This window comes from Trifolium pratense, linkage group LG3 (genome assembly GCF_020283565.1).
Source record: "Trifolium pratense cultivar HEN17-A07 linkage group LG3, ARS_RC_1.1, whole genome shotgun sequence".
Classification (NCBI taxonomy): Eukaryota; Viridiplantae; Streptophyta; class Magnoliopsida; order Fabales; family Fabaceae; genus Trifolium; species Trifolium pratense.
Genome location: NC_060061.1, coordinates 22,251,834 through 22,277,624, shown reverse-complemented (window position 1 = coordinate 22,277,624; position 25,791 = coordinate 22,251,834). Strand labels below are relative to the sequence as shown.

Here is a 25,791-nt window from a genome sequence, read left to right as displayed (position 1 = left end):
ATATTAATTAATAACCGAACTAAAAAAAAGCACAAACAACTCTCAAAACGTTAATTGAGCACTCCTAAATACAGAAAGCAAAGTAAGAAAGCAAGAAGCATTGGTTCACCTTAAGTACCAGAGACTAGTTGTAGAACGAATGATACAGAATTGTTGTTTGGGATTTTGATATTGAATTTGTTGAAGATACAAAGAAATTACGACAACATAGGAGGCGCTGGTTAATTTGAGTGTTTGAGGGTTATAAATATAAATAAATAAATAAATTAGATTATTATTAATGGGCCATCATCACTACCTTGTAAGCCCAATTATTTCGATGAAAGTTGTTGCGAAGTTAAAATCATTTTTTAAAATAATTTTTCGGCCACAAAAGAGTTACTTTGATGAGTCGAGGATTAAGTCGATATCTCAAAGATGTCAAAATTATTCAAGCGTTCTAAAAATACACCCTCGGTAAAAAAAAAAAAAACCACACTCATGATACTAAACGAGTGTATGGATTGAGATTTCAAAAAAGAATTTGGAGTATTGAATCAAAACTTTTATGAAATACTAGCGAGCTAGACAGACGGGTTCCGCGTCTGCCTGTGTCTAACTTATGTCCAAAAAACAAAAGACATATCTTATGTTATGGTGAGTTTGTTAATAAAATATTTTTTGTGCTAAAAAAAAGATGGGTCTTATGTTATGGTCAGTTTGTTAATAATTTTTTTTTGTTGCTACTAAAAAAATCAAGGGTATTGTTAGTATTATGAGAAGTCGACACCAAAACTTTTATATCCTCTTTATATATAGGTATAGATAAATAAACCATGTGGTATTCAATTAAGACAATTAAGTTTTTTTTCCGGAGCAACGAAATCTGTTGGTATTATTTCTCACAACTTATAAAATGTCTCTTGATATTCAAAAGTATACAAATTTTGATGGATTATTGTGAGAAGTGGATTTATGAGATTTTTTAGTTAAAAATATAAATACTAACAATCTCATCCAAACCCTTGAAACTTTTTCATACTCCCAAAGACTTTTTCCTATTGGTTGATATTCTTCCTTTTCTTTTCTATTGACGTCTGGAATGGTTTTTGAGTGGCTAAGGCTTATGCACCATGCTTAAATACTCCAGATTGCTTAGAGCGCCCCTCAGATTGCTTAGCGTGCCCCCCAGATTTTATTTTTTTAAAAAAAATTTTGATTAATTTTGATTAATTGAATTTTAGTTTATTGATTAGGGATAATTTTCAGATTATTATGTATGGTTAAATGTTTTAGTAGTTAGTTTTAAACTAAAATCATTGCAAAACCATTTTGCGGTGGAATTGTTTCAGAGATTTGTACTCCAAAATCATTTTGCTGTGGAATAATTTCAGATATATGTACTCAAAAACCATTAGATGTACTTAATAGTTTTTATATTAATTGTGATAAATTAAACCACAATTACAGTACATGTTTTAGTATGTAATTTTAAATTAAAATATGGCTATATAATCATCCAACACAATTAATTTAAAATGGGTTCTTATAGCATATACTTCAAAGAAATAAATGTAATTATTTAATTGGAAATGAGGGCGTGCTAGAAATTTGGGAGAAGAAAAAAAACAGGGGGGTACTAAACAATTTGGGGGGCGCATTAAACAATTTTCATTATTTATGTATGATGCATAAGGAAAAAACTTATGTACCATAACCGCTCTCAACATTAGCAATTTTGAATCAATTTTGAATGCCTCAAAGAAACTCATCCTTATTCATATTAAATTATTAATTGGTTATTATGCAACATCATATGCCAATTCATCGACTATTTATTTTACTTTTTTTACTTAAAGATATTTATAGTATTCCATTCATATGGATCAACGTTTTTTTCTTGTCTTGGGATTCAATTAAATTTGATTTTTCCTATGGTTCTGGTAAATGTACCGTAAAGCTGCATCATTCAAATATATTCAATTAAGATAAACATGGCCAATTTTATTTTATTTGTGTATACAATAATTTTATTTTTATCGACCTCACAAACACCGTAATACAATAATATATATTTTTTATAGAATACATCGAATCTTAAAAATCAATAAAATGTTTTGAAATCTTAAAAATCTGTATTCATGAATTTATTCTATACCACATAATCTACACGAAACCTTATACTGTCCAGTTCGGTTTAAAACATAATAACTACTGAATTCTCTTGTTCACCTAATTATTTGATTTGGAGAGCAACTTAAATTGACAAATTTTATATCTTTGGCTATACTATATATTCCCATTACTGTAACAAACCTTAAATTAGATCCCAACCAAAATCGAATCTCCTACAAAATAAACACAAAAATGGTAGTACAACTTTCTATAGAAGCATGTGAACCATTCAACAAACATTCTCTCCCCCTTTGACATAAATAAATAAATGTACCAAACCAACTTTAATTCCTAACATATGCAAAAATAAAATCCAAAAAGATGAAAACTTTGTGGTAGATTTCATCACCCTTTTTTACAAGTTGGGCTTACATATATAAAATTGAATAAAAGTTTATTTTGGTACTCGCAATTTATTCACAATGCAATTCAGTCTCTGACAAAATATATATTAAAATTATGTTAATCAATGATATTTTTATAAAATTAATTTGTCCCCCACATAAAAATGGAAAAGAATAATTTGATATTAGTTTTGTGAGAGATTGAATTGAGTCGCAAGCAAATTGTGAGACTAAATTAAGTGTTTAGTCTATATATTATAATAATATATAACCTCCTTGTTTACTTTTTCTTCTAGACGCGTGATCATAAATCAGAATACCTACTTAAGAGCACTTGCATTAGATGATAACAGATCTCTTTCAATGTAACCAAGATTATGTGTTCAAATTCAACAATAAGAATGTAGCAATGTTAAATATTTTAAATTTGTTTATCATTTATTGTGATCCTATCATTTTTTTTAGCATTATAGTTTATGCAATTGCTTATCCGATTTATAATTATAAATGCCAAAAAATGCCACAACTTTCACCCTTTTTGCTTATTAAATCTAATGCCTTTTCACTTATATGTTATTTTGTTTTTATCAAAGCAGAAGAAAGTTTTAAAATGTAGACATAAGTGTCACGTTCTTTTTATATAATTTTTGTTGTTGTTGTTGTTAATTAGTCTATCAGATTATTGAGACTCGTGACATTTTTTGTGCTTAGCCTAATATTGTATGTGTTGGATAGTTATTGGTTACATTTTTTATATAAAAGTGAAGAATCAGTCTACTAATTGTTTTTTCTCCAGATTTGCAGCTCAAGCCTCAAAGTCTATATAAGCTTCTAGAAGGGAATAACTAAAAGTAAATAGAAAAACAAAGGTGACAAATTAATAATACAGCTTATCTTTATCAAGTGAAAAAAATAAATAAATGGCTGATCATGTAATTTCATCTCTTTTATAGCTTAAGGAATGTATTTTCACCTTAGTCAGTGCTCTGCTTATTGAAATTATCTTCAGTCGGATTTGAAGTACCTCATTTTGAAAGATTGTTTGATAAGCTAAGAAATAAAGATTTCACAAAAAAATTTCAGTTATACTGCGTTTGATTTTAAAATTGTCAAACTGAATGTCATGAGATAAGACAAAAACTAAAATATCAAAATAATATTTTATCTACTAAATACTGTGTAATATAAAGTTTGTTCAATACATTAATTATAATACATTAAACGTTTGTCTTATGTTGTTTTGTCTTGTACTATTCTGTCCAATACCTACATTTTACGAATCAAACGGATAAGTTTGAAATTTAACTTCCAATTATATTTTTTTTTCATGTTACTTTGTAACCATGGGATGGGAGGCCTTGAGCAAGGGGAAGGCACGCTGTATAGCCAGCTTCATTTTTTTTGGGCACAAAAATAAATTTATATGATAATAGGTCTCTAAAACAAATATACAAAAGACTTATTAAAAAAAGTCAAGTTTTTTTTGTTAGATGCAATTTGAAAGGTCTAATTTAAAGTGGTTAGATTTAAGAAGCTAAAAAATATTTTATTTTTATTAATAAGAATATGAATATTTTGTATGTTAGCTACAAAGTTGACTATTTTTTTATGTTATTAATCCTTATTTTATTTATTTTCATCATAAAAATATTTTAAATAAAAATTATTTTTTTCAAGTTTTTTACATTTTTTTATTAAAGAGACCATTTTCAACATAAAAACCGAACCTCCAAATAATCGTAACCACTAGCTTGTAACACCATCAAAATATGTGACTTAAGATTTTTTTTACGAAAATATGTGACTTAAGATTGAAACACATATAATATTACCAAAGTATCTTAGAAGTAAATATATAGTCTCTCTTTTTTGTTTTTAATACTCCTGCAAAATATATAGTCTCTTTACTTTCATCCGTTTGATACCCACCAAATTATTATTATTATTATTTTTTTTTGAAGGATACCCACCAAAATATTGTCCGTTCATTTCATGTACATTTTTCGTATAGTATTGGGAAATATTCTTTCCATTTAAATATGCATGCAATTAAGAGGATGAAAACAAGTTGTCAGCTAAAGAAAGAAAAAGATATATGGATACTCACTTAAAAAAGATGGATGGATAAGATTTTTATTCTTTAACTAAATTGCAGATAACTCCAAACCACAAATTATAATTTATTGTTTAATATTTATTAAAAGTTTCAAATTATTCTCCCAAACTTGTTGTCAACCTTCAATATAAAATCTTATTATATTCAATGAAATATATGTCAACTTAGCTATTTGTATAAAATCTTTAGGATATGTTTGAGTTTATTTGTTGAACTTATCTATTTGTATAATTAGTATTTGTGAGATTATTTAAAAGGGTATAAGAAAATAATTTATAATATTTTTTTAAGTTGTTTTTATCTTATCTTATATCTATAAAACCTAACTTAATTATAAAAATTTCTTATAACTTATAAAAAAAATCATTTGAAAGAATTATTAAAATAACTTATACACAAACATTCATTTAATAAACATTTAGGTATACATATTTAATTAAATTATTTATTAAATATAAGCAACTTCATGGATCGTCCCAATTAAGAACAACCGAGAAATCCATTAATTATATTTGATTTAATTGCACATTTAATCTCTTATGTTTTTTTCCTTATATTTTAATTTTTAATATATTTAATTTTCTATTAAAATAATAAACTACGGAGAGATTAATGAATCAGACCTCGTGCACCAATTTACCTTTTTTTCTAACAGTATGCTCACTACTAGAAAAAGTTCAAATACCGACGGAATTTAGAGACGGAATTTAATTCTTCTCTATTAGAGACAAAATTAGAGACCAAAAAAACAATCAGAGACGGAAAATAAAATATATGTATTAGTGACAGATGTTAGAGACGGAATATTCTGTCTCTAAATGATTTTGTCTCTAAATCTGTCTCTACTTGATTATTTTTTTAATTATAAATAGAAAACAATAGTTGGAGACGGATTTTAGAGACAAACTTTAGCCGTATCTAATATTTTTCGTCTCTATATTTGTCTCTAATCGGTCAACTTGTTTTAAAATAGTCAAATTTTTGTTAGAGACAGAAAATATCTGTCTCCATGTATTGTTGTCTCTATTAAATTAATACAATATTATTTCATTTTGCGCCAATTTTTTGCCCGCCTAGACATTAGAATTTTAAGATAATTTTGCTTCATTATCCACCCAAACTAATTATATTATTTCATTAGACATAATTCTTTTTGTTTTTTTTTTAACCCTAAGTCACTTTTTGCCCACTTCACACCAGTCCACCGGTTCCTCTCGTTTTCACCCTTCACACCACTACTCCGTCACGGCCATTATGTAAGTTATCGCTCACTAATCCTCACTTTCAATGTGTTTGCCTTGCAAAAATAAAAATAAAAAATACAACTTAGCATCTGTCTTGTTAAACTCAAATATTTTATTTTTCCTCTATCTCAACCCAAATTATAAATGAAAAAAATAAAAATCACATTTATTAAGAAAAATTAAAACATGATAATTTGAAGTATATTTTATTTTATTTTTTTGAAATAATTTTATAGGAAGACATAAAAATAATTTTAATTGACTATTGTTTGATGAAAAAACGAAAAGAGATAAATTAAATGCAATTTTCCACTCTCAAAACAAAGAAACCCTTTATTATCCCTTATTATTTTTCCATTATATCCTTTGTATTCCCTCTCAATCAAGCAAGTGAAATGTTGAAAACAACGGGATAATAATAATAATAATAATAATAATAATAATAATAATAATAATAAAGGGATAATTTGAAACAAAGAAAAACTCTTAAAGGAGGGAAACCAAATTTTCATTCCCTCTGTTATTTCCCTCAAATATTTTCCCCTTTTTATTTCAGTTTCAGTCAAAAACAAAAACGAATCAAACTTCTATCTCTCGCAGCCCCATACCTATCATCGCCGCCGTAGATACTCTTCATCGTAGGTTTCACTACTCTCTCTCTTCCTCTTTCGCTCTTTCTATCTCTCTCTACATCTCTCTCTCTTTGTGTATGCGTGTTTGTCACAATTTGGATGTGGATTCTTCAACTGTTAATTGATTTTGTCTTCAATTTCTGGGTTTATGTTAATTTGTTGATATTTTGATTACTATGATTTAGGATTTTGAGTTTATGTGTTCAATTTATGTATTCTTCATTTTAGGGTTTGATTCATTGGTTCTTTTTGGGGTTTGATTCATGGGTTCTTTTTTAAAGTCTAAGTGTGTGGAGATTGTCCATTTCTTGTTTCATACTTTCCTGATCCTTTAGCATCAACCTCAGGAGCAGATGGCAGCTTGTCGATATCTAGATCTAGTGTTGATCATGAAATCAATTTGAGGATTTATTTGTAGATGGATGCTGTTGTAAATTCAACCAATGAGGTGTGAACTATCCTTCTTTCTTTTTTTTCATTAGTTTGTTAAGTTAAATTTTCCTTCATTGATTGTTAGGTAGGAGTAGGAATGTAGAAAAGAGAAATGGGAAATTGATAGAAACAAACAATTATAACGATCAATTTTATTGAAGGATTTAGAATTCTCCGCCTATAGCTTTCCATAAAACAGAGCCCTTGCTCAAATCGCTAACCTGATTCAAACATTCTTATTTATATAGGTAAATAGGCAATCTTCTCTGATTAACTAACTGCTATATAACTAATTGGTCTAACTAGTAACTTCCCTAAATACTTTTGCATCTTAGCTTTATAATTTACAAGAACATGTAGGGCACTAGTCTTAGAGTAAACACTACAAAGGACAAGCATAAAAAATGTTACTTACATGTCATTGAGGATAAACTGTTATGCCTTAGAAAAATAGAATTGTATTTTGGTATTTTCAATAGGTTCCATCTATTTTCATTTGGTGTTTACTTATTTATTTATATACTGAAGTTTTTCTATTGCAAAAAACTAAGGTATGTTCTCAAATTTAATCTCTTATTCTTTTAATCTTTTACGATTTTACTTTGAATTCCCCAATTTAGAATTCACATTAAGATTTTTTTTTTTGCTTTGTGACCAGGTTTAGCATTTGAATGAGGGATTATATTTTTCAAATGGAGGACAAGGAACTTGATTTCTTGCCGCTGGGTTTGTGTTCATCTTCGCGCCGCTAGGTTTGTGTTCATCTTCCTCTCACCATTGGGTTTGCATTCATAGCTCTCGTCGATGGGTTTACATTCAGTTTCCTTCACTAGTGATTATATTCAGGCCATGTCAGGTGCATTGCTTGTTTGTTTACCATTGAATTTCAAATCAACATTAGTTTATCATCACCTACAATGTTTAAGGTTTCATTATGTTGTTATTTATTATTACAGAAGGCTTAAATAATTAAGGGTTAGAGAGAAGGGAACCAAAGTATTTTGAAGGTTGATTAATAGAGGAAGACAAGAAGCAAGGATCTAGGAGTTCATTATAATTCTTGTGTTATTTCATATATCTATGTTTTTTCTATAAATGTATAAAATTGATCTTCTGTAGGGGAAAGTTACTTATTTTGTTGTGAAGTTAATGAAGAGTGTGTGTGTGTTGTGTTTACCTGTCAAACTGAATGTGGCCTTATATCGCGCAGGTTTACCTTTGTAGAACCCATTCATCCGAAGATTGTAGGAAACCTGTAAGATGCTCAAGCTTTTGCTCGTAATCAAGCCAACAAGGGAACTGGTGAGAGTTGAAACATGAATTTTAGCATTCATTGGACACTGTTAAGTGACTGTTGTTTGTGGTCTATTAATTGATTATTATATATGTGGAGTATCATTTGTTTGGGAATGATACGGATGAATCGCTTTTGGGGTCAAATTTTAGTGACTTATATCTTGATGTAAACTGAATTTTCTTGCTTTGTTTGTTATGATGGTGATATCTTTGTGTTTTTGGTTTGTTACTTGATTATTGATGTTTGTACATATGGTTGGTTATAATTATTTGCTTCATAAGACTAGTAAGTTATTAGTTATTTTATATGCATTACAAGTGATTTGAAACTCACCTGGTTATTTTATATGCCTATTCCAATTCCAATATAATTTGCTTTACTAATTAGTTACTCTGTTTTTTGAAAATACACAGTTTGATTCAACATGGTGTTGCTACCTCTAATCCGCTGCTGCGATTAATTCGGTGCTAAATAGATGGATGCTAATGAAAATAATGTGATGGGTGGTGAAGTTTAGCTTTAGTTACTTTCCTTCCGTTATGTAGTTTTTTCAAAACAATTATATGTATTTGATATAACTATCTAAGTGTTATAGTGTTGCAGTTGATACTTTGTAAGAATGACATAAATTTTTATGTTAATGTTGCAAATTTGGTGTCAATTGAAGTTTAATTTCCATACACAATTATATAAATTACATATAGTAAATAAAAATTAATATTTGAAAAATTGTATAAGCATTTAATTGCTAAATAGACAAAAATAAATAACTTATTAGAGACGGAAAATGTGTTTTGTCTCTGTGGAGACGGAATTCTATGTTTAGAGACGGAATTTCAGAGACAGAATTATTTGAATTTAGAGACGGATAAATCTGTCTCCAATAGAGACGGATTTATTGTTTTATGAATTCAACATATAGAGACGGATTTTTATTTTTTAGTGACAGATAAATTCTGTCTCCAATCAGAGACGGAATATAAAATCCGTCTCCAATAGTTTAGAGACGAGGAAATTAACGACAGAATTAAATCCGTCTCCAATTCTGTCTCTAACATGCTTAGTCACGGAATTTTTGCATTTTAGAGACAGATTTCGCCCGTCGGTATTTAAGATTTTTCTAGTAGTGGCTGCAGTTTGTACGGTTTTAAAATAACTTATATAATTGTTTAATTTTTCTTATTTTTTTGGTCAAGTAGCCTATATATAACTTAGTTGATAGTTCTCCACAAAATTATTTGACAAAAAAAAATATAGTCAGTTGCGTAGGTGGCCACAAGACTATAACTTTAAAATAGAGAATGCTACCAATTCCTAGCACTCTTCTTATGCTTCAACTTTTTAAGTTGTTGGGGATATCAAAGCATGAGTAAATTGTTGATGAAAATATGAGTGTCTAATAACATATATGAATGAGATATGATATAAAAAATCATAAAACTACCAACAATTGTCTACATATTGAAACTAGTCAAGTATTGCTTAGTTGCTCTGAGAAGTTTGTCCCTTAGGTACATTTGCACGTGGAGCTTGTACCCTTACCACATGAGTGTGATCATATTCATATCTTTATATTTTTCCAAGAACTTGGGCTAGCAACTTTAATTTAATGTACCCCATGTTCAATTCTTACCTTTGCTTTCAGTTTTTGTCGCCACTTCTTTTGTTGGTTGATCATTTTGTTGTGTCCCTTTACATCTAAATTATTAAACCATCTTTGTTTCCTTAGAAAAACCGAAAGGAATTGTTATTCATCCAAAAAAGAAACCTATAGATCAAAAACATTTGTAGAGTTGAGATGACATTGATCTCTTTAGCTTTTTTATAGATCTTCAAGTAGCATTAAAATATTTGGGAGATTTATTCAAAAAATAATATTTGGGAGATAGTTTTTCATTGATGTGAACCTACCTAACTTGGTTTTTTTTTTTAATGCAATTCATCATGTCTAATACTATTAAGTTTGGTGTGTAGATATAAACGACAAGTCTTCAAATCGAGAGATTCTAAGAACATTTATATTTTTATGTTAAATCTAACTCACCTGTATAAATCTAACATATAAAGTGTGGGTTGTGGGGTGTCAATTTTATAAACTCATTTCAAATCTTATCATCAATATATCTTATGTGAGACTAGGGTTTTACCTAATGTGCCTTGATCGGTACCAAATAGACAAAAACAAGAGAACACAAATATAAGAGTCTCAAAGCTCAATACATTCCGTTTTGTTTTATTTTTGTCAGATTGACATCAATTAGATCAACATTGATAACACCTATAATTAAGAACTATGAACTTCTACTTTTAATGGATGATATTGACTGTCGTTAGAATTTCGAGCAATTTTTAAGTATTAATTTATGGTAGACTATTTAATAAAGTGGTCTATGTAAAGAAAACTCAATTTTAATAAAATGCAACAAAAGGTATTAAAAGGAATTTGAGAAAATAATAAGATTTAGAGCATTGGAAGTGCGTTTAGATAGTTACAAGGCAAATCCAACATCCTATTAAAAGGAATTCTCCTTTGAAAATGCAACCACTATATGGGGAGAAAAGAAAAGTGGCACAAACACAACCTACTAATTAACTTCTTTTGTCTTTTTCTTTTGCTGGTCACTTTTGGACCTTTCTTTCAATCAAATGTAATAATTAATAATTTAGAGATCGATATATTATATGAAATTAGAACACACTTACTTGGTAGTCAGCAATCATGTTTACCGGAATAGCAGATATCGGAACCACCGATATGTTAGACAAGGTCTTCCTTTGCCTATCACATGCTCCGGTCTTTGAGGTCTTTGATGGGTAAAACCACAAATGAGCTTATTGCCTTTGTCCGTGACGGCAAAGGGGACCTAGCCAATCTTATATAAGATCACAACCCTAGTACCACCCATCATGGACTCTAGAGTTGGGCCTACACTTTGTTTCTACACAAATCAGAATTAGTGTTCAAGCCCATTATTACTGATCACAATTATCGGGCTTAAGCATCATCAAATGGATCACAACAACATCAACCCGTTTTTATTAAAATCAAAAGCCACAATTGATTGCAGCCCACAAAATATCAGAAAATATTCTAACATTCTCCCACTTGGGCAAAATCAATTGTGTATATTTAATTTAAAGAAAACACTTTGAAAATGACTCTCGGGTTGATAACATATTTTAACGTGGTCACATTGATCCCAAGATGCAACATCTAATTAAGACTCCGTCCAACAAAAGTTAAATGATATCGAATCATAGCGGTAATTATATCATTATCGATACAACACCTTCCATGGTTACAAATACCACCAAACTCCGTCGACTAGTCATTTATGTAGAGTGTAGCGAGAAAATGATATGTTTGTGATCTCAACCATACTATCATTTTCTTCGTCAGTCCTCAATTTCTCTCAAATGCCTTAAAGCCAGAGAAATTCTATGGTCCATAAGATACCACAAGTCCAAGCTCCAAAACAATGTTGACTACCGCGGTATAATGATCTAATCAACATCGAGCTCCAATATTTTAGACATAATTTCTCTCAAATGCCTCAAAGCCAGAGAAATTACATGGTTCTTAAGATACCATAATGCCTCAGCTCCAAAATAGTGTTGATCACCGGCTAAGTGATCCCGACAACACTGAGCTTATTTATTTATGTTTTCACATAATGCCTCAGCTCCAAAATAGTGTTGATCACCGGCATAGTGATCCCAACAACACTGAGCTATAATATTTATTTATATAATGCCTCAGCTCCAAAATAGTGTTGATCACCGGCATAGTGATCCCAACAACACTGAGCTCAAATATTTTTATATTTCAAATAATTTCAAATTTATAAAAGGAGTTAATAAAATTCAAACTCCCACTAATCAAGCATATCAAAAGAATATGAGTTATCTCCCACTAATCAAGTGGTATATTAAAACTCCCACTTATCCAAACGTTCCTTCACAATTTTTAAAGAAAACTCCAATAATTGCTTTCATTTCTTATAATTTTTAAGATGTTCAACATTTCAATGGAAACATAATTATGAGTGGAGAAATCCATTTTGTAGTATTATCATAAGAGGCCAATATAATAGTACAATCACCTTTGGGCAGAATGCACTCACTAGGGATAAAAAACCCTAGTCAAAACTTAATCAATGAGTATACATTGAACTTTGAAATTTGTCACCTTTAGGCAGGCAAATTCCTCCGATCAATACATCCTCCAATAACTTCATCTAAAATTAATTTTTAATCGTAACATATAATAATCACCTTTGGGCAGAAAACTACATGTTACAATTAAAATCATTCCTCAAACTACAAAGAAAATCTCATCAATCAATATAAGCGGTCCCACTTTGGTGGTAACGGCCTATACCAACCCACAAAATCTCTTGCATAGGAATCAATAATTAAAAGTTTTCAGATATAACTATATGTATTTAGTTGGGGAGAGAGATCATTACTGTTAAACAATCAACTCAATATAATAATATATGCAAATTTACGCAGCGGAAAAAATAAAATAAGAGACTTCCACTTTTATATTATTGAGGATATAAAACAAATTGTCCTGAACTTTTATAAATATCATAGGACCATGTTTCCTCAATTTAAGTCTCCATACACATTTATAGATAATTGACATGTAAAACTCTCCCACTTGATAGAGAATTATAGTTGAATTACCAATCCAAAAGTGTTAAAATATTTAAACAAATATTCAACTATTTTCTCTATCACACAATGGACATGTCAAACAATGTCACACTAAATTTATATTTTTCCAGAATAGAACTCTCAAAATATTAAACTTGAAATACTCCCACTCAATATAGTAAAATTTAAAATAATGGAGTATGTAACAAATTAATTAATGATTATATTGAGAGTTTCTAATTTAGAATATTCTGGAAAAACAATAAAACTTTAGTATATAATTGCACATTTATTATTTCAAAAGGAGTAGACATCCTTGCAAATAGAGTCAATGAACTTTGATGATTCGAGAGTATCATGAAGTCTTTTACGGTGTCATCTCAAACAATTCACAAATTAACAATAAACCGTTATATCATAATAAAACGACTCTAATAATAAACAATGTAAGGATAATTCAATTTCCAATTGCCTTAATTAATAATTGCTCACAAACATTATAAGTAATATTTTAAAAGTGAACATGTATAGAAAACACAAGGCAACTTAAAATATTTGGTGTTGATTAACGTGAGAATCATATACAATTTATTTATTTTTTTTTATTATATTCTCAATATTTGTTTTCAATATTGTCTACTCCTTTTGAAATAATAAATGTGCAATTATATACTAAAGTTTTATTGTTTTTCCAGAATATTCTAAATTAGAAACTCTCAATATAATCATTAATTAATTTGTTACATACTCCATTATTTTAAATTTTACTATATTGAGTGGGAGTATTTCAAGTTTAATATTTTGAGAGTTCTATTCTGGAAAAATATAAATTTAGTGTGACATTGTTTGACATGTCCATTGTGTGATAGAGAAAATAGTTGAATATTTGTTTAAATATTTTAACACTTTTGGATTGGTAATTCAACTATAATTCTCTATCAAGTGGGAGAGTTTTACATGTCAATTATCTATAAATGTGTATGGAGACTTAAATTGAGGAAACATGGTCCTATGGTATTTATAAAGCACAAACCGCAAAACTAAATGATTTGATCGGAAAAATTCATAAACAATAACATAACCAAAACTTGAAACTTGTATGTGGCAACTTCTAAGGCAATCAATGAAAAAGATAAGCCAAATAACCAAACACGGCATAAATAATTATTTTTCTGAATTATCAATTAGAGGAATGATCCCCCATAATTGCAACAAATTCCAATAAATAAAGATTGTCATACAATATTTTGAAACCAACAAATAAGTTTATAGCATATGCCAGTTTCAGGTCAATCAAAATTAAATAAACGTGATTGACTGGAAAAATAAAATAAAATAAAATAAAAAAAAAACAAATAAAGCCGAATAAGAATTTCTCAGTGATCAGACGGACATCGCTATTATTCACAAACGCACCAAATATTCACAAAGCATTCAGCAACAAGAGAAGCATATATATGATACACTAATCCATGAACCGAAATCAATTTATTTATTTCCAATATAGCATATGAATCAAAAAAGGATGATTTCGGGAAAAGGATGAATTTCGGCTCAATAAAATTAGGGTTCTAACTCATATAATACTAGCTCTGATACCACATGTAATAATTAATAATTTAGAGATCGATATATTATATGAAATTAGAACACACTTACTTGGTAGTCAGCAATCATGTTTACCGGAATAGCAGATATCGGAACCACCGATATGTTAGACAAGGTCTTCCTTTGCCTATCACATGCTCCGGTCTTTGAGGTCTTTGATGGGTAAAACCACAAATGAGCTTATTGCCTTTGTCCGTGACGGCAAAGGGGACCTAGCCAATCTTATATAAGATCACAACCCTAGTACCACCCATCATGGACTCTAGAGTTGGGCCTACACTTTGTTTCTACACAAATCAGAATTAGTGTTCAAGCCCATTATTACTGATCACAATTATCGGGCTTAAGCATCATCAAATGGATCACAACAACATCAACCCGTTTTTATTAAAATCAAAAGCCACAATTGATTGCAGCCCACAAAATATCAGAAAATATTCTAACATCAAACACAACACAACACACACGGCACACATCTCTAACATGAAGATTCTCGACAATTCAAAAGGGATGGGTGTCCTTCAATTTCCTTATGGCAAATGCTAAATAGTGCCCCCGGGGCACTCTTTAAGCCCTTAAATAGTAAGTTTTTTATAGAATTTTTATCGGAATGCGTAAAGTCAACGCATTGGAAATTGTAGTGTTTAACTTTTTGAATAAAAAGTTTCTTTAAATGGAATGCTTAAAGAGTGCCCCGGGGGCACTCGTTAGCAAGACCCTTTCCTTATTAATCAAAAAATGAAGATTAAAGTAATAAAAAAATAGAAATAATAAATAAAAAGTATAGTACCGTAAAAACAATTTAGAATCTGCTTTCTAAATTCTAAAATATTTTATTTTTATTTTTTTAAATAAGATGACGAGAGACTCTTGAAATGAAACATTGAGTGTGATAGAGAAAAGACATATTGCTAATTTGAAACGATCCATTTCTCTATTAATAATGAAAAGAAAAGAAAATTGACATATTCATTACTTTAGAAAATGCAGAATATTGTTCACTTCAATAAATTTTCTGTTTTCTAAAACAATTTAGAATCTATTTACTAAAATATGTTTTTTATTTTTTTTAAATAATTTGATGTGAGATTCTTGAAATGAAACATTGAGTGTGATAGAAAAAGACGTAATGCTAATTTGAAATGATCCGTATTAATAAATTTTCTCTCTTTAGTATCAAGTAAAATTTAGAAAATAACACAAATTTTGTAATTAAAAATATTAAAAAAATTTAGAAAATGAAAATAAAAAGATACTTTCACAAAATAAACAAACTTTTAACTACCCTAAAATATATTATCATTATTGGAGTTAAATTTTGAGAGTCAATCCAAATTCATCTGACATTGGAGTTTCATCACATTGTAAATAATTATAAGATGTAAAATGTATATACGTATTTAAATTAAACGCCCTTATCCTTCGAGATAGTTTTAGAAGTGAACCAAATAAAAAGAATTGCAAATTACTCACCCAAAAAAAAAAAGAATTGCAAATTATGTGATGTGTTTATGATTTTTTTTAGTATTTGCAGCTTTCATTGTTTACATAATAATAACTAATAATACTAATTTTATCCCAGAAAATGTAATTGTCCAGCTTCTTAGTTTGTATGAAGCCCAAGCACAGACACATACATTGATAATGATACGTTGACACCGATAATAATTTGAAGAAAAAAAATAACATTATTCAGTATAATCATAAGTATTAGTGTCGTATTGATGTCTGACATTAACGAACTCACCATCAAGATCTGCCTAATGTGAAGAGTGCATGTACTACTTCATAGCTCAAGAAAAATATCCACTTGCATTAAAAAAAAATCCCTAAAAAAAACTACCAAAATACAAAAGAGAAAGCATTTTCTCATGATTCAAAGAATGCATCATTCATTTCTATCTAATTTCAAAGGAAACTTTGTTACTGTATTGAATTCAACTATGTCCACTTTCACAATACAACTTTCAGCATATTACTCCAAATTATAAAGAACATTCAGTTTTATAAAAGAGAAAAAATAAAAATAACACTAAAAGACAAGAGATAATTATTAATTAAATGCATGAAAAACTTGGTAAATATTACAATATTAATAATATAATATAGCAATGGTAGGTGACAAACAAATAATATATTGGCCAATGCCTCCATTAGACCCCATTCAAAGAACCAACACCTAACAACCCTTTGCTCTTTATGATACACACAATTCACTTATTCCTTATCACCATTTTTGGTATTATAGGTCATTACAATTACTCATCAACTAACTCAAATCAAAAGAAATCAACAATTCTTGAAGTAGGTTCCCAAGAGCATAACCCTTTCACACAGTTTTCAATCTCGACCATCGTAGAATATTTTAAATTAATTTTGTCATTGTTAATTTGAGGTGTCTGATCTCAAATTAATGGTCGACATTATTTACTATGTTGCAATGTGATTTTGTTACAGCAGGGAATCCAGATCCGTCTCAGTACTGCAAAATGTCTGCAGAAGCCATAATAGGTTGATTCATATAAGACATATTATTCAAAGAGTTGAAGAAAAAACCATTATTTGGCTCAACAAAAGTAGTTGAAGCTCCAAAAACTCCATTGCTTGAATTCATAGCACCAACAATTTCATTCAAAGATTCCAACCTATTACTCAACTCATTCATCTGTGCCTTCAAAACTGAATTTTCAGCTTCAACACTCAAACACTGTTGAGTAGTGATATTAACACTTGTGAGTATTTCTTGATTCTCTTTTCTCAGTTTAGAAACTTGAGAAACAAGATCATCCAAATGCTTCTGTTTCCTCATCCGTGACCGACGAGCTGATTCGCGGTTCGATATCATCCTCTTCCTCTTTCTCTGATCCATCAACAACTGTAAATCTTCTTCTGAACCTGAGTTTTGTAGCAGAGATGAACCTGAAGATGTTCCACTTGATGAAGCCATGATGAGATATATATTAATTAACTTAATGACCCTTTTAATAATAATTAGTACTAATAACAAAAATAAAAACACTAGCAGGACCCAAATACTAGAAATTTAACTAACAAACTCAGAAAAATACAGCAGAAATATTATTATGTAGTTTTATTATATAGATATATTAATTAATTATTATGATATAGGATTAAACTAAGAGAGATTAAAAATCATGAAACGTAGTAAAGCCAATAGAGAAAAGCAACAGAGAAAGATTGAACTAAATGGGTCCTGCGCCTAACAGTGGAATTGATCATGCAACCAGAAAAGAAAATTTCACTGAGAATTGGATACATGAGTATCAAACAATAACAATAAGATGTTGGACATTTAATTAATTATATTATATGATAAAATTTTTGTAATATGAATATTTTTTGAGAGGAGGAAGAAATGAAAGAGAAGTTTTGGTAGAGAAATGATGGACCATATGATATATAAAAAAAAAATATCTTAGTGGTATTTGGAAAGTTTGAGTGATATGATAAGAAAAAATGTGAAAGTGGAAGAGGACTCTATGTGATTTGAGTAGGGAATTTATAGAATGCCAAACAAGTTGGTGGAGAATATTTAATATTTAATTTTATGTATACAAGAAAGAAACAATTAAACAAAGAAGTAAAAGTAGGGTCTATTTTAATTTTGGGGTCATTGCTTAATAATGGCAAAATAAATATTGAAATGACAAAAAAGAGAAAAGGTTATTTTAAAAGGTTGGTATGATAAAGGGGTTAGGGAAAAGAAAGGGACACAAGCGGTGGATTTTTATGAGAGGTTAACTTTTTAAATGAATCTCAGTTATTTCGAGAAAATAATATTTTGTCAGGTTTTATTTAGTTTGCGGCCGAACTCTAAATTACTTGTAGTTTGTCTCTAGGAAGGTTAATACTGAAAAAAAATCTTTCAATAAATAAAAAGGATGGTTTTGAACAATTGGTAGAAGAAGAGCAATTACCAAGAAAGAGTGAAGTGAAAATAGAGAGAGAGGGTGAAAGAAGACAAGAGAAGGGTCCAATTACAGCTGGGAAGCAACAATGATGCATGCACAAAATGCTTTATATTATAGTAGTATTTGAAAATACTTCCAAATAGTCTCATTCTCACAGAACACGACTGTTTGGTTGTAGCCTGTCCTGTTCAGCTAAGTGTCTCCTATGTCAAGAGATTTTCTAAACTTTGAGTTTTAAAATTTGACATAGTTTAAACTGTAAATAAAATGAGGTTGGGTTGGGTTAGGTAGTTTATCAAATTTGAGCTAAGGATTAAAAGAGTTAAAAGTTCGGGAATTAAGTCTCGAAAGTGAAAGATATTATTAACTAATTATTAATTTTAGCCGTCTAATAAGAAGTTCAACTTTGTTTTGTTTAATTTGTGCATATGGAAACAAATCCGGTTGAGAAGAAAACATACCTTGTGTGCAAATTAAATTCTCTTACGAAGATTAATTAACGTCAAATAGTTACTAGATGTTCAACCTAAAATTTTACAAAAGGTGATTAAAAAATATAAGCACCTTGAGAAAAAAATGATGGAATATGCCCTGATTGAACGTGTCTTTAGGACGTTTTTACAAGATGATCCATCTTAGTGCTAATGATTTAGGGATGACCAGTCCAATACGAAATTTGGTCTCGCCTTAATTCGGAACAATGTCTTCTTTAAAAATATATATATAATTGTATTTTTTTTAAAATAATTTATCGCAAAACATTTTATTCGAGATATATTGAACACTAAATGTATACCTCTTTCAACCAAAATTCATACTTCTATTTGTTTTTTTTTAAAGAGAATATTATTATTTGTATGTAAAAAATTTTATTAAAAGAAAACTCCATGATTAAGAAAATATTGGCAATTTGGTTGGGCTAAGTAACTTGGTCCATCTTTTTCACTTGTCCCGTACACAATTAATGAAAAGTGTTCCATGATAAGACACAATGAGCTGTTGCAAGAATTATATGATTCCTAGCTTATAGAATCTCATTCTCAAAATAATTGTACTAGATTTTTTTTTCTCCCCTAAATTGTTTTCTGCAGAAACGTTAAATTTAGTTTTTTTTTTTTTTTTTTTGAGGATTTAAATGCATTTTGAATTCAGTTTTGTAATGGTTGCATCATTTGATTGATAGATAACGAGATTTTTAGAATATGTGATTACAGGGCAATGTATCTAATTTGTCAATATTAATATAATTTCTTGTGGTGTGGATGTTGTGTTACATTGTGATTTTAATAGATTCAATGAACTAATTCGACTGTGATTTATAATCGTTAGACTACTTAAAAAAAAAACTTATTCATATAATCTATTCAAGAGTAATAACTAACATCCATACATTGATTTTTTTTTTTTTATGAACAAAAGTGGCTAAGCCCAAATAAAAGGTTTCTAGGGAAGCTAATACAAGCAAAATCAGCCGACATGGACAACGAAACAACATTAGGAACGACATTAAAAATCTTTAAATTAACATCGAAGGATAAACCGTTCTTCACCAGAAGATCTGCCACTTGATCGGCCTCTCTTAAAACATGAACCCAATCCACCAAACCATCTTGGTTGTGAACCGTGAATATTCTCCACAAGAGTGTGCTGAAGATGAGTAGGAGGACATCCATCTTTAAGAATCTTGATAACGGTCAAGGAATAATAATAGACTTTAACTTTCCGAAACCCATGTTCCCAAGCTATCGTAAGACCGTGAAAGATTCCCCAAAGCTCAGCGTCAAGCACCAACGAATTTTTTAAAGGAGCTGCAAAACCACATATGCTGCTTTAGTCCCATGCTCAACAACCGAACCATCAGAATTGAGAGCTTTCCTTGTCAAACTTATGTTAGCTACACTGTCTCCGTAGCTTTCTTTCTCAACTGGATATTCCCAACAAATTTATTATTAAAAACAAATTCAATTCTTCTCCACCAGAGAAGATCCATCACAACTCCAAAGGTCATGCTCCATTGATTATTATTGTCCACTGATCCATACATTGAACTTAATTATTTAAAACAACGACATTCAACATTTTACAATTAGGACATGTATTCCAATTGGCTTTTATTTATTTTTTTTGGTAACTCCAATTTTTGACGAAAAGGACTTAAAGCATTTCATTAGGTATCGTTTGGCCGAACTTTTTTATGACTTATTTTTTATTTTAAGGAGAAGTCTGGCCAAACACAAATTTAAAAAAGCTCTACACAAAATTAAGGACTTATTTTTTATGAAGAAAAACAATATATAAGGAGTCCAAAAAAAAGTCAAAAATATCAACTTTAGAAGACTGACGCCTCCTTTTTCTCTGGTTCCCCGTTCGATACCCACTTGGAACCATTCAATATTTTAATTTGTTTTTTGGAAATGCCAGTATAGCCTATTTATTATTTAAGGTAACCACATCATTTTTTTGTTTGTCCAATATATAATCGTCTTTTTCATTTTATTTTTTGAATTCATTTCATTTTTTTATTTCATTACAGTATTCCTTTTTTTTTATAGAAATAAATGATTATATATACTTTTTGACGATTATTATTATATTAAAAAAAACCTTATTTTAAAAAAAACCTTATTCACAATTTCATATACTAGAATATTTTTATTGACAAATAAAATAGCAATATTTAAATGGTAGTATAAAATTCACAAAAGAAATAAAATGATAAATTATATGAAATTAGAATTTATTATCCGCTTGCTAAAGTTCGAAAACTAGAATCCAAACATGTACTTTATATACACCCAACTATTATCTCTAGTACTTCACTTCGTCTTCTTTAAATTCCGAACTAATTTTTTATTTTTTTACGGTTCTTAAATATTAAGAAAATACAACTTCATTAGAGTTCTTACATAAAATGAATAATACAATAGATTTTATTTTGTATAAAAAAATTATTTATCCATTGACATACTTCTGAATAATATTCTCAGTTTTAAAAGTAATAGTTTTTCTATAAATATTTCATCACAGTGAAACAATTGTTTTAAAAGTAACTTTAATGTTAATTTTTTTTTTAAAATCCAAACAGCTTTAACTTTATCTTTTAAGTTGTGTTTTTTAACTTTAAGCTGAAAGTAACTTATAAGTTGAAAATAAGTCGGGCCAAACGTAACCTAAGAATGTGTTCGATACAATGTGGTATGTAAATCTATACTTGGAAACTAGTTAAAGATATGGCCGCTTTACTTCCAAAACCTTCTAGTGGTGTGTGCCATTATTAGAATATTCTTTTTCTGATCCGAGCAATTTGGGTATTATATTTAATATTTGATTTCATATGGTGTAAATATATCTATAAGTTTTAATGTACCAAATAATGAAGGTCAATGTAATTCGCACTCTTTATGACAAAATATCAAATATTTTTGTAAATTTTTTTTTTTTTAGTGTACCCGATCAATTCGACCTAAACCAACTTGAGGTGCAAGTCTGCCTACAACTAAATTACATTGACGTTCATTGTTAAATCCTCTATATAATTTGGTATGATTTTATTGAGTTCATGTGTTAAATCAAGTAATTGAAGTCAAATGGTTAATAAACTCTCTTTAAGATCAAATGGTAAATCTGAGTTTGATTCCTAGTGAAAACAAGTCTTAACCAGATTTTATTTATCTCGCTACTGAACTATCGGCTCTCTTTTTCTGAGAGTTAAGTGAATTAATACAAAAAAATACATGTGTTAATTTGCTGATAAATTTAAAATACAACCTTCAGTAAAAAAAAATGTAAAATACAATCGTTAATGAATTAATTTAAATGAAAGACAAATATGAGAAGAAACATCAACTTTTTTTCTTTTTGGTTGCTTATATAAATACGTAAACGTGTTCTAAAAATGTGGGAGTGGATACAACTTTGCATTGTGTCCTGCACTTGCCCACAAAAAGGGAAATTAAATAAAAGATAATGAAAGGTTTTATTTATGTGTGTTGTTTGAAGTTGAATGTTTTGGATTTGGGTGGCATTTAGCATGGTCAACTAAGGTTTTTGTTCACCATGGTCAAGTTCGATTTTAGCCAATAGATCATTTAGAGAACACAATCTTAACATAGGTTGTCAACACTAGATTTTTTCTCCTTTCACCATCATTCTCCCTCTCCTTCATACTCCGGTCCACTCATCCACCACCACCGGTCCACCGCCAACATCAAGCCCACCTTCACTACTTCACTTAATTTATATTGTGATTATTTTTGTGAATATGTAGTTAAAGTCTTTAATTTTGTATACAATTTTTTTAGACATTGAATACAAAAAGTTGTTAGTGCTCATCGGTATGTTGATGTATGTATAAAGTGTTGGTTAAAGTTTTAGATTTTTGGCTAACAAGTTGAAGTTGGTTATTGGTAGTGTTATATTTGAGGTTCATTGTGCATTTGTTAAGAGTAGACAAATTTCAAATATGATCTTTATAGCTAATAAGGTGGTGGATGAGGCGAGAAAGTTAAATAAGGAGCTCATTCTTTTTATAGTCAATTTTGAGAATGCTTACGATTCATTTGAATGGGAGTGTTTGGAAGCGGTGATAGTTAAAAATGAATGTTCATGTGGTGTGGAAAAGATGAATTATGGATTGTTTCAGTTCGACGTTAACTTCTCTGTTAGTCAATGATTGTTCAACTGATGAGTTTAATTTGATAAGAGGATTGAGACAAGATGACATATTTTCTCCTTATTTGTTTTTTTATTGTTGCAGAGGGGTTGGATGTTGTTTTGAATGCCTCAGTGGAGGCTGGGAATTGGATCTGGTGCAGTCACTTTTCCATGCAGTCGTTTTATAGCCGTCCGATTAGATCGGACGGCTTAAACAAATGCAGTCAATAAATAAGTTTTTAAATCATAACCGTCTGATCTTGATCAGACGGCTGTAGATGGCCTGAATGCATGACTGCACCAAAAAGGTGACTGCACGGAATCCGGGTCCGTGGAGGCTGGTTTGTTTACTAGGTATAAAGTAGGGACTTCAGTAGTTCTCACTTTCAATTTATAGATGATACTTTGATTTTGGATGAAAAGACTTGTGTGAATAGTAAGGCCCTGAATGCTACTCTTAATCTTTTTTAGATTATTTTTGGATCTAAAGTGAATTTTCATAAAAGTTTGGTGGCCGATGTGAATGTGGCTAAATCTTGGTGAAAGCATGTGTCATTCTTAAATCTTAATTGTAGAATTGGTTAGGTTCCTATTTTGTATCTTACCCTTCCTTTAGAAGGTAATCCCCTGCACGTTTATAGCTTCTAGCTTTTATCCTTTACGAAAGCATGTTTACATTTGATATGACTGACTTGTGATAGGTTCATTTGGAAGGAAATAAATTCTTTTTTTTTTTTTGTAATAAGGAGTTATCTTTATCGCATTTGTTGGACAAAGTGATATATTAGTGTCTTTTAGTGGTTGAAATCTAAGAGCTTGCGCTTTTCTTATGAGTTAAACTCTTGATGGCTTAATCCCTTACCTTGTCTTGGAATGCCCACTTTATGGGTCCGTTTGGTGCGCATGATAAGATAGAGATATGATAAGATAAGAAGGTAAATAAGGATAATATATGATAGTGACAGGATAAACACATATTCTGTCGTGTGTTTGGTACACACATGATAAGAAATATGATATCATTATTTTATCATATCTTGTGTTTAGTGCACACTTTATATTGACATGATAAGATACATATTTATTTAAATGAAAAAATTATTCTCGTAAAAAAATACATTTTTTTTATAAAAAAAAAAACAATTATATCTATCTATCTATCTATATATATTTTATATTATAAGCTTGTATACACAAGCAAACTCTAAACCCTAAGGGTGTGTTTGTTTCAAGGTTTGTAATGTTATTCCTGGGAATATGAGATCTGGAATGTAACATTACTATGTTTGTTTCAAGTTTTGAAAATTTGTTCCAGAAATTTTTTAATCCCAGGAATGTTAATTACACATAACTTCTACACTTGTTATTCCCATGCTAATAGGGTGGGAATTTAACATTCCCATGGGAATAAAACTCAACTTCCTATAACTTCTCATAACTTCCCACTACCACTCACATTTATTTGCATTTTTATTTTTTTAATTTTTTATTTTATATAAATTTTAAAAACATTCCCAGGAAATCTAAATTTTAACCAAACACATGAGTAGGAATGTTATTCCTGGAAATAATATTCCTAAGAATATCATTCCAAGGAATGCAATTTCATACCTTGAAACAAACACACCCTAATTTGTTTTCCCTGGTTTCCCCTCCATTTTATCTTGCAATTTTTATTAAAAAATAATATAATTTTGTCTTGACTAGGATTCGAACTCGCAACCCTTCAATGCAAGACAATATTTCCAACCATTATGGCAAGTATACCAATTGTGATTAAAATTATGTGCAATAATTGATAAGCACCATCAATTTTAAAAATATATCATATCAAAATTATTGTAACTATATTATTCATCACGAAATATTTTTATGTCTTTCCTGATCAATGATTTTTTTCCTACCGGATCATAAATTTAGAGAATAATTATCATGTGGGATTTGGAAAGTTATTATCACGTGTAATTTGGAAAGTTATTATCAAACTCAATTCTACTAAATCAATTTTTTTTGCAATACAACCAAACACAACCATAGTCATGTCACTAATCACATTCATTATTTTGTTTTTAATATTGCAGATTTAATATTAACCGATGATCAATTGATATAATATGCACTAGCAGACCAATTGTGATTTAAATTATGTTCACAAAGTGTTAAGCTCCATCAACTTTCATAGGAAAGATTTCATACGACAATTAAGCACCATCAATTTTCATTGCACAATTTAAACAATTAAAAACCGATAATCTCTTATATTATAAGCTTGCTAACATAAGCTAACCCTAAACCAAATTTTTTTCCCCTCATTTTCTCTTTCTTTTTATTGCAGCTTTATATTAAAAATATACAGATTTGTCATCGAACCTGCATCTCTTACTTACAATAAAACCTTTCAACCACTAAAATATGTGCTTCAATTATGAAAGAATTTAGGAATCCTAATACGTTAATCCTGTTTTCAATAAATTTGAACGGCGGAATTAATCACAATTTTTATTTATTTATGGATGTCTACTTAAGTTTATGTTCTTGATTACGTCTTTAATTTTTTTTTTAACCTTTAATTATCATCAATTTTTTAACCTTTAGTTATCAGCAATTTTTTTTAATAAGTAAACAAAACGATGGGGTTCAAAAATTATTTAAAAAATATATAAAATATAAAATAAGCACATAAACAAATATAGAATAATTAGTCCATGAAATTCCCT

The 25,791-nt window shown here is 29.4% G+C and overlaps 1 protein-coding gene and 1 long non-coding RNA gene across 5 annotated transcripts; one reads left to right on the top strand and one right to left on the bottom strand.

Annotated features, from left to right (window-relative positions):
- Positions 1-6,340: 6,340 nt before the first annotated feature.
- On the top strand, positions 6,341-8,880 carry LOC123917883. 4 transcript variants are annotated; one of them, XR_006812586.1, is made up of 4 exons: positions 6,341-6,496; positions 6,838-6,938; positions 7,581-8,224; positions 8,633-8,880. It is a non-coding gene; the product is annotated as an uncharacterized LOC123917883 (long non-coding RNA). The 4 variants fall into 4 exon arrangements; XR_006812589.1 differs by having other exon boundaries at positions 6,342-6,500; XR_006812588.1 differs by having other exon boundaries at positions 6,343-6,496; positions 6,826-6,938.
- Positions 8,881-16,522: 7,642 nt separating this feature from the next.
- Positions 16,523-17,991, bottom strand: LOC123917457 (bZIP transcription factor 11-like). The gene has a single exon (XM_045969183.1). The coding sequence runs from the start codon at positions 17,434-17,436 to the stop codon at positions 16,966-16,968; it is 471 nt and encodes a 156-aa protein (XP_045825139.1). The 5' UTR covers positions 17,437-17,991; the 3' UTR covers positions 16,523-16,965.
- Between the last annotated feature and the right edge of the window lie 7,800 nt (positions 17,992-25,791).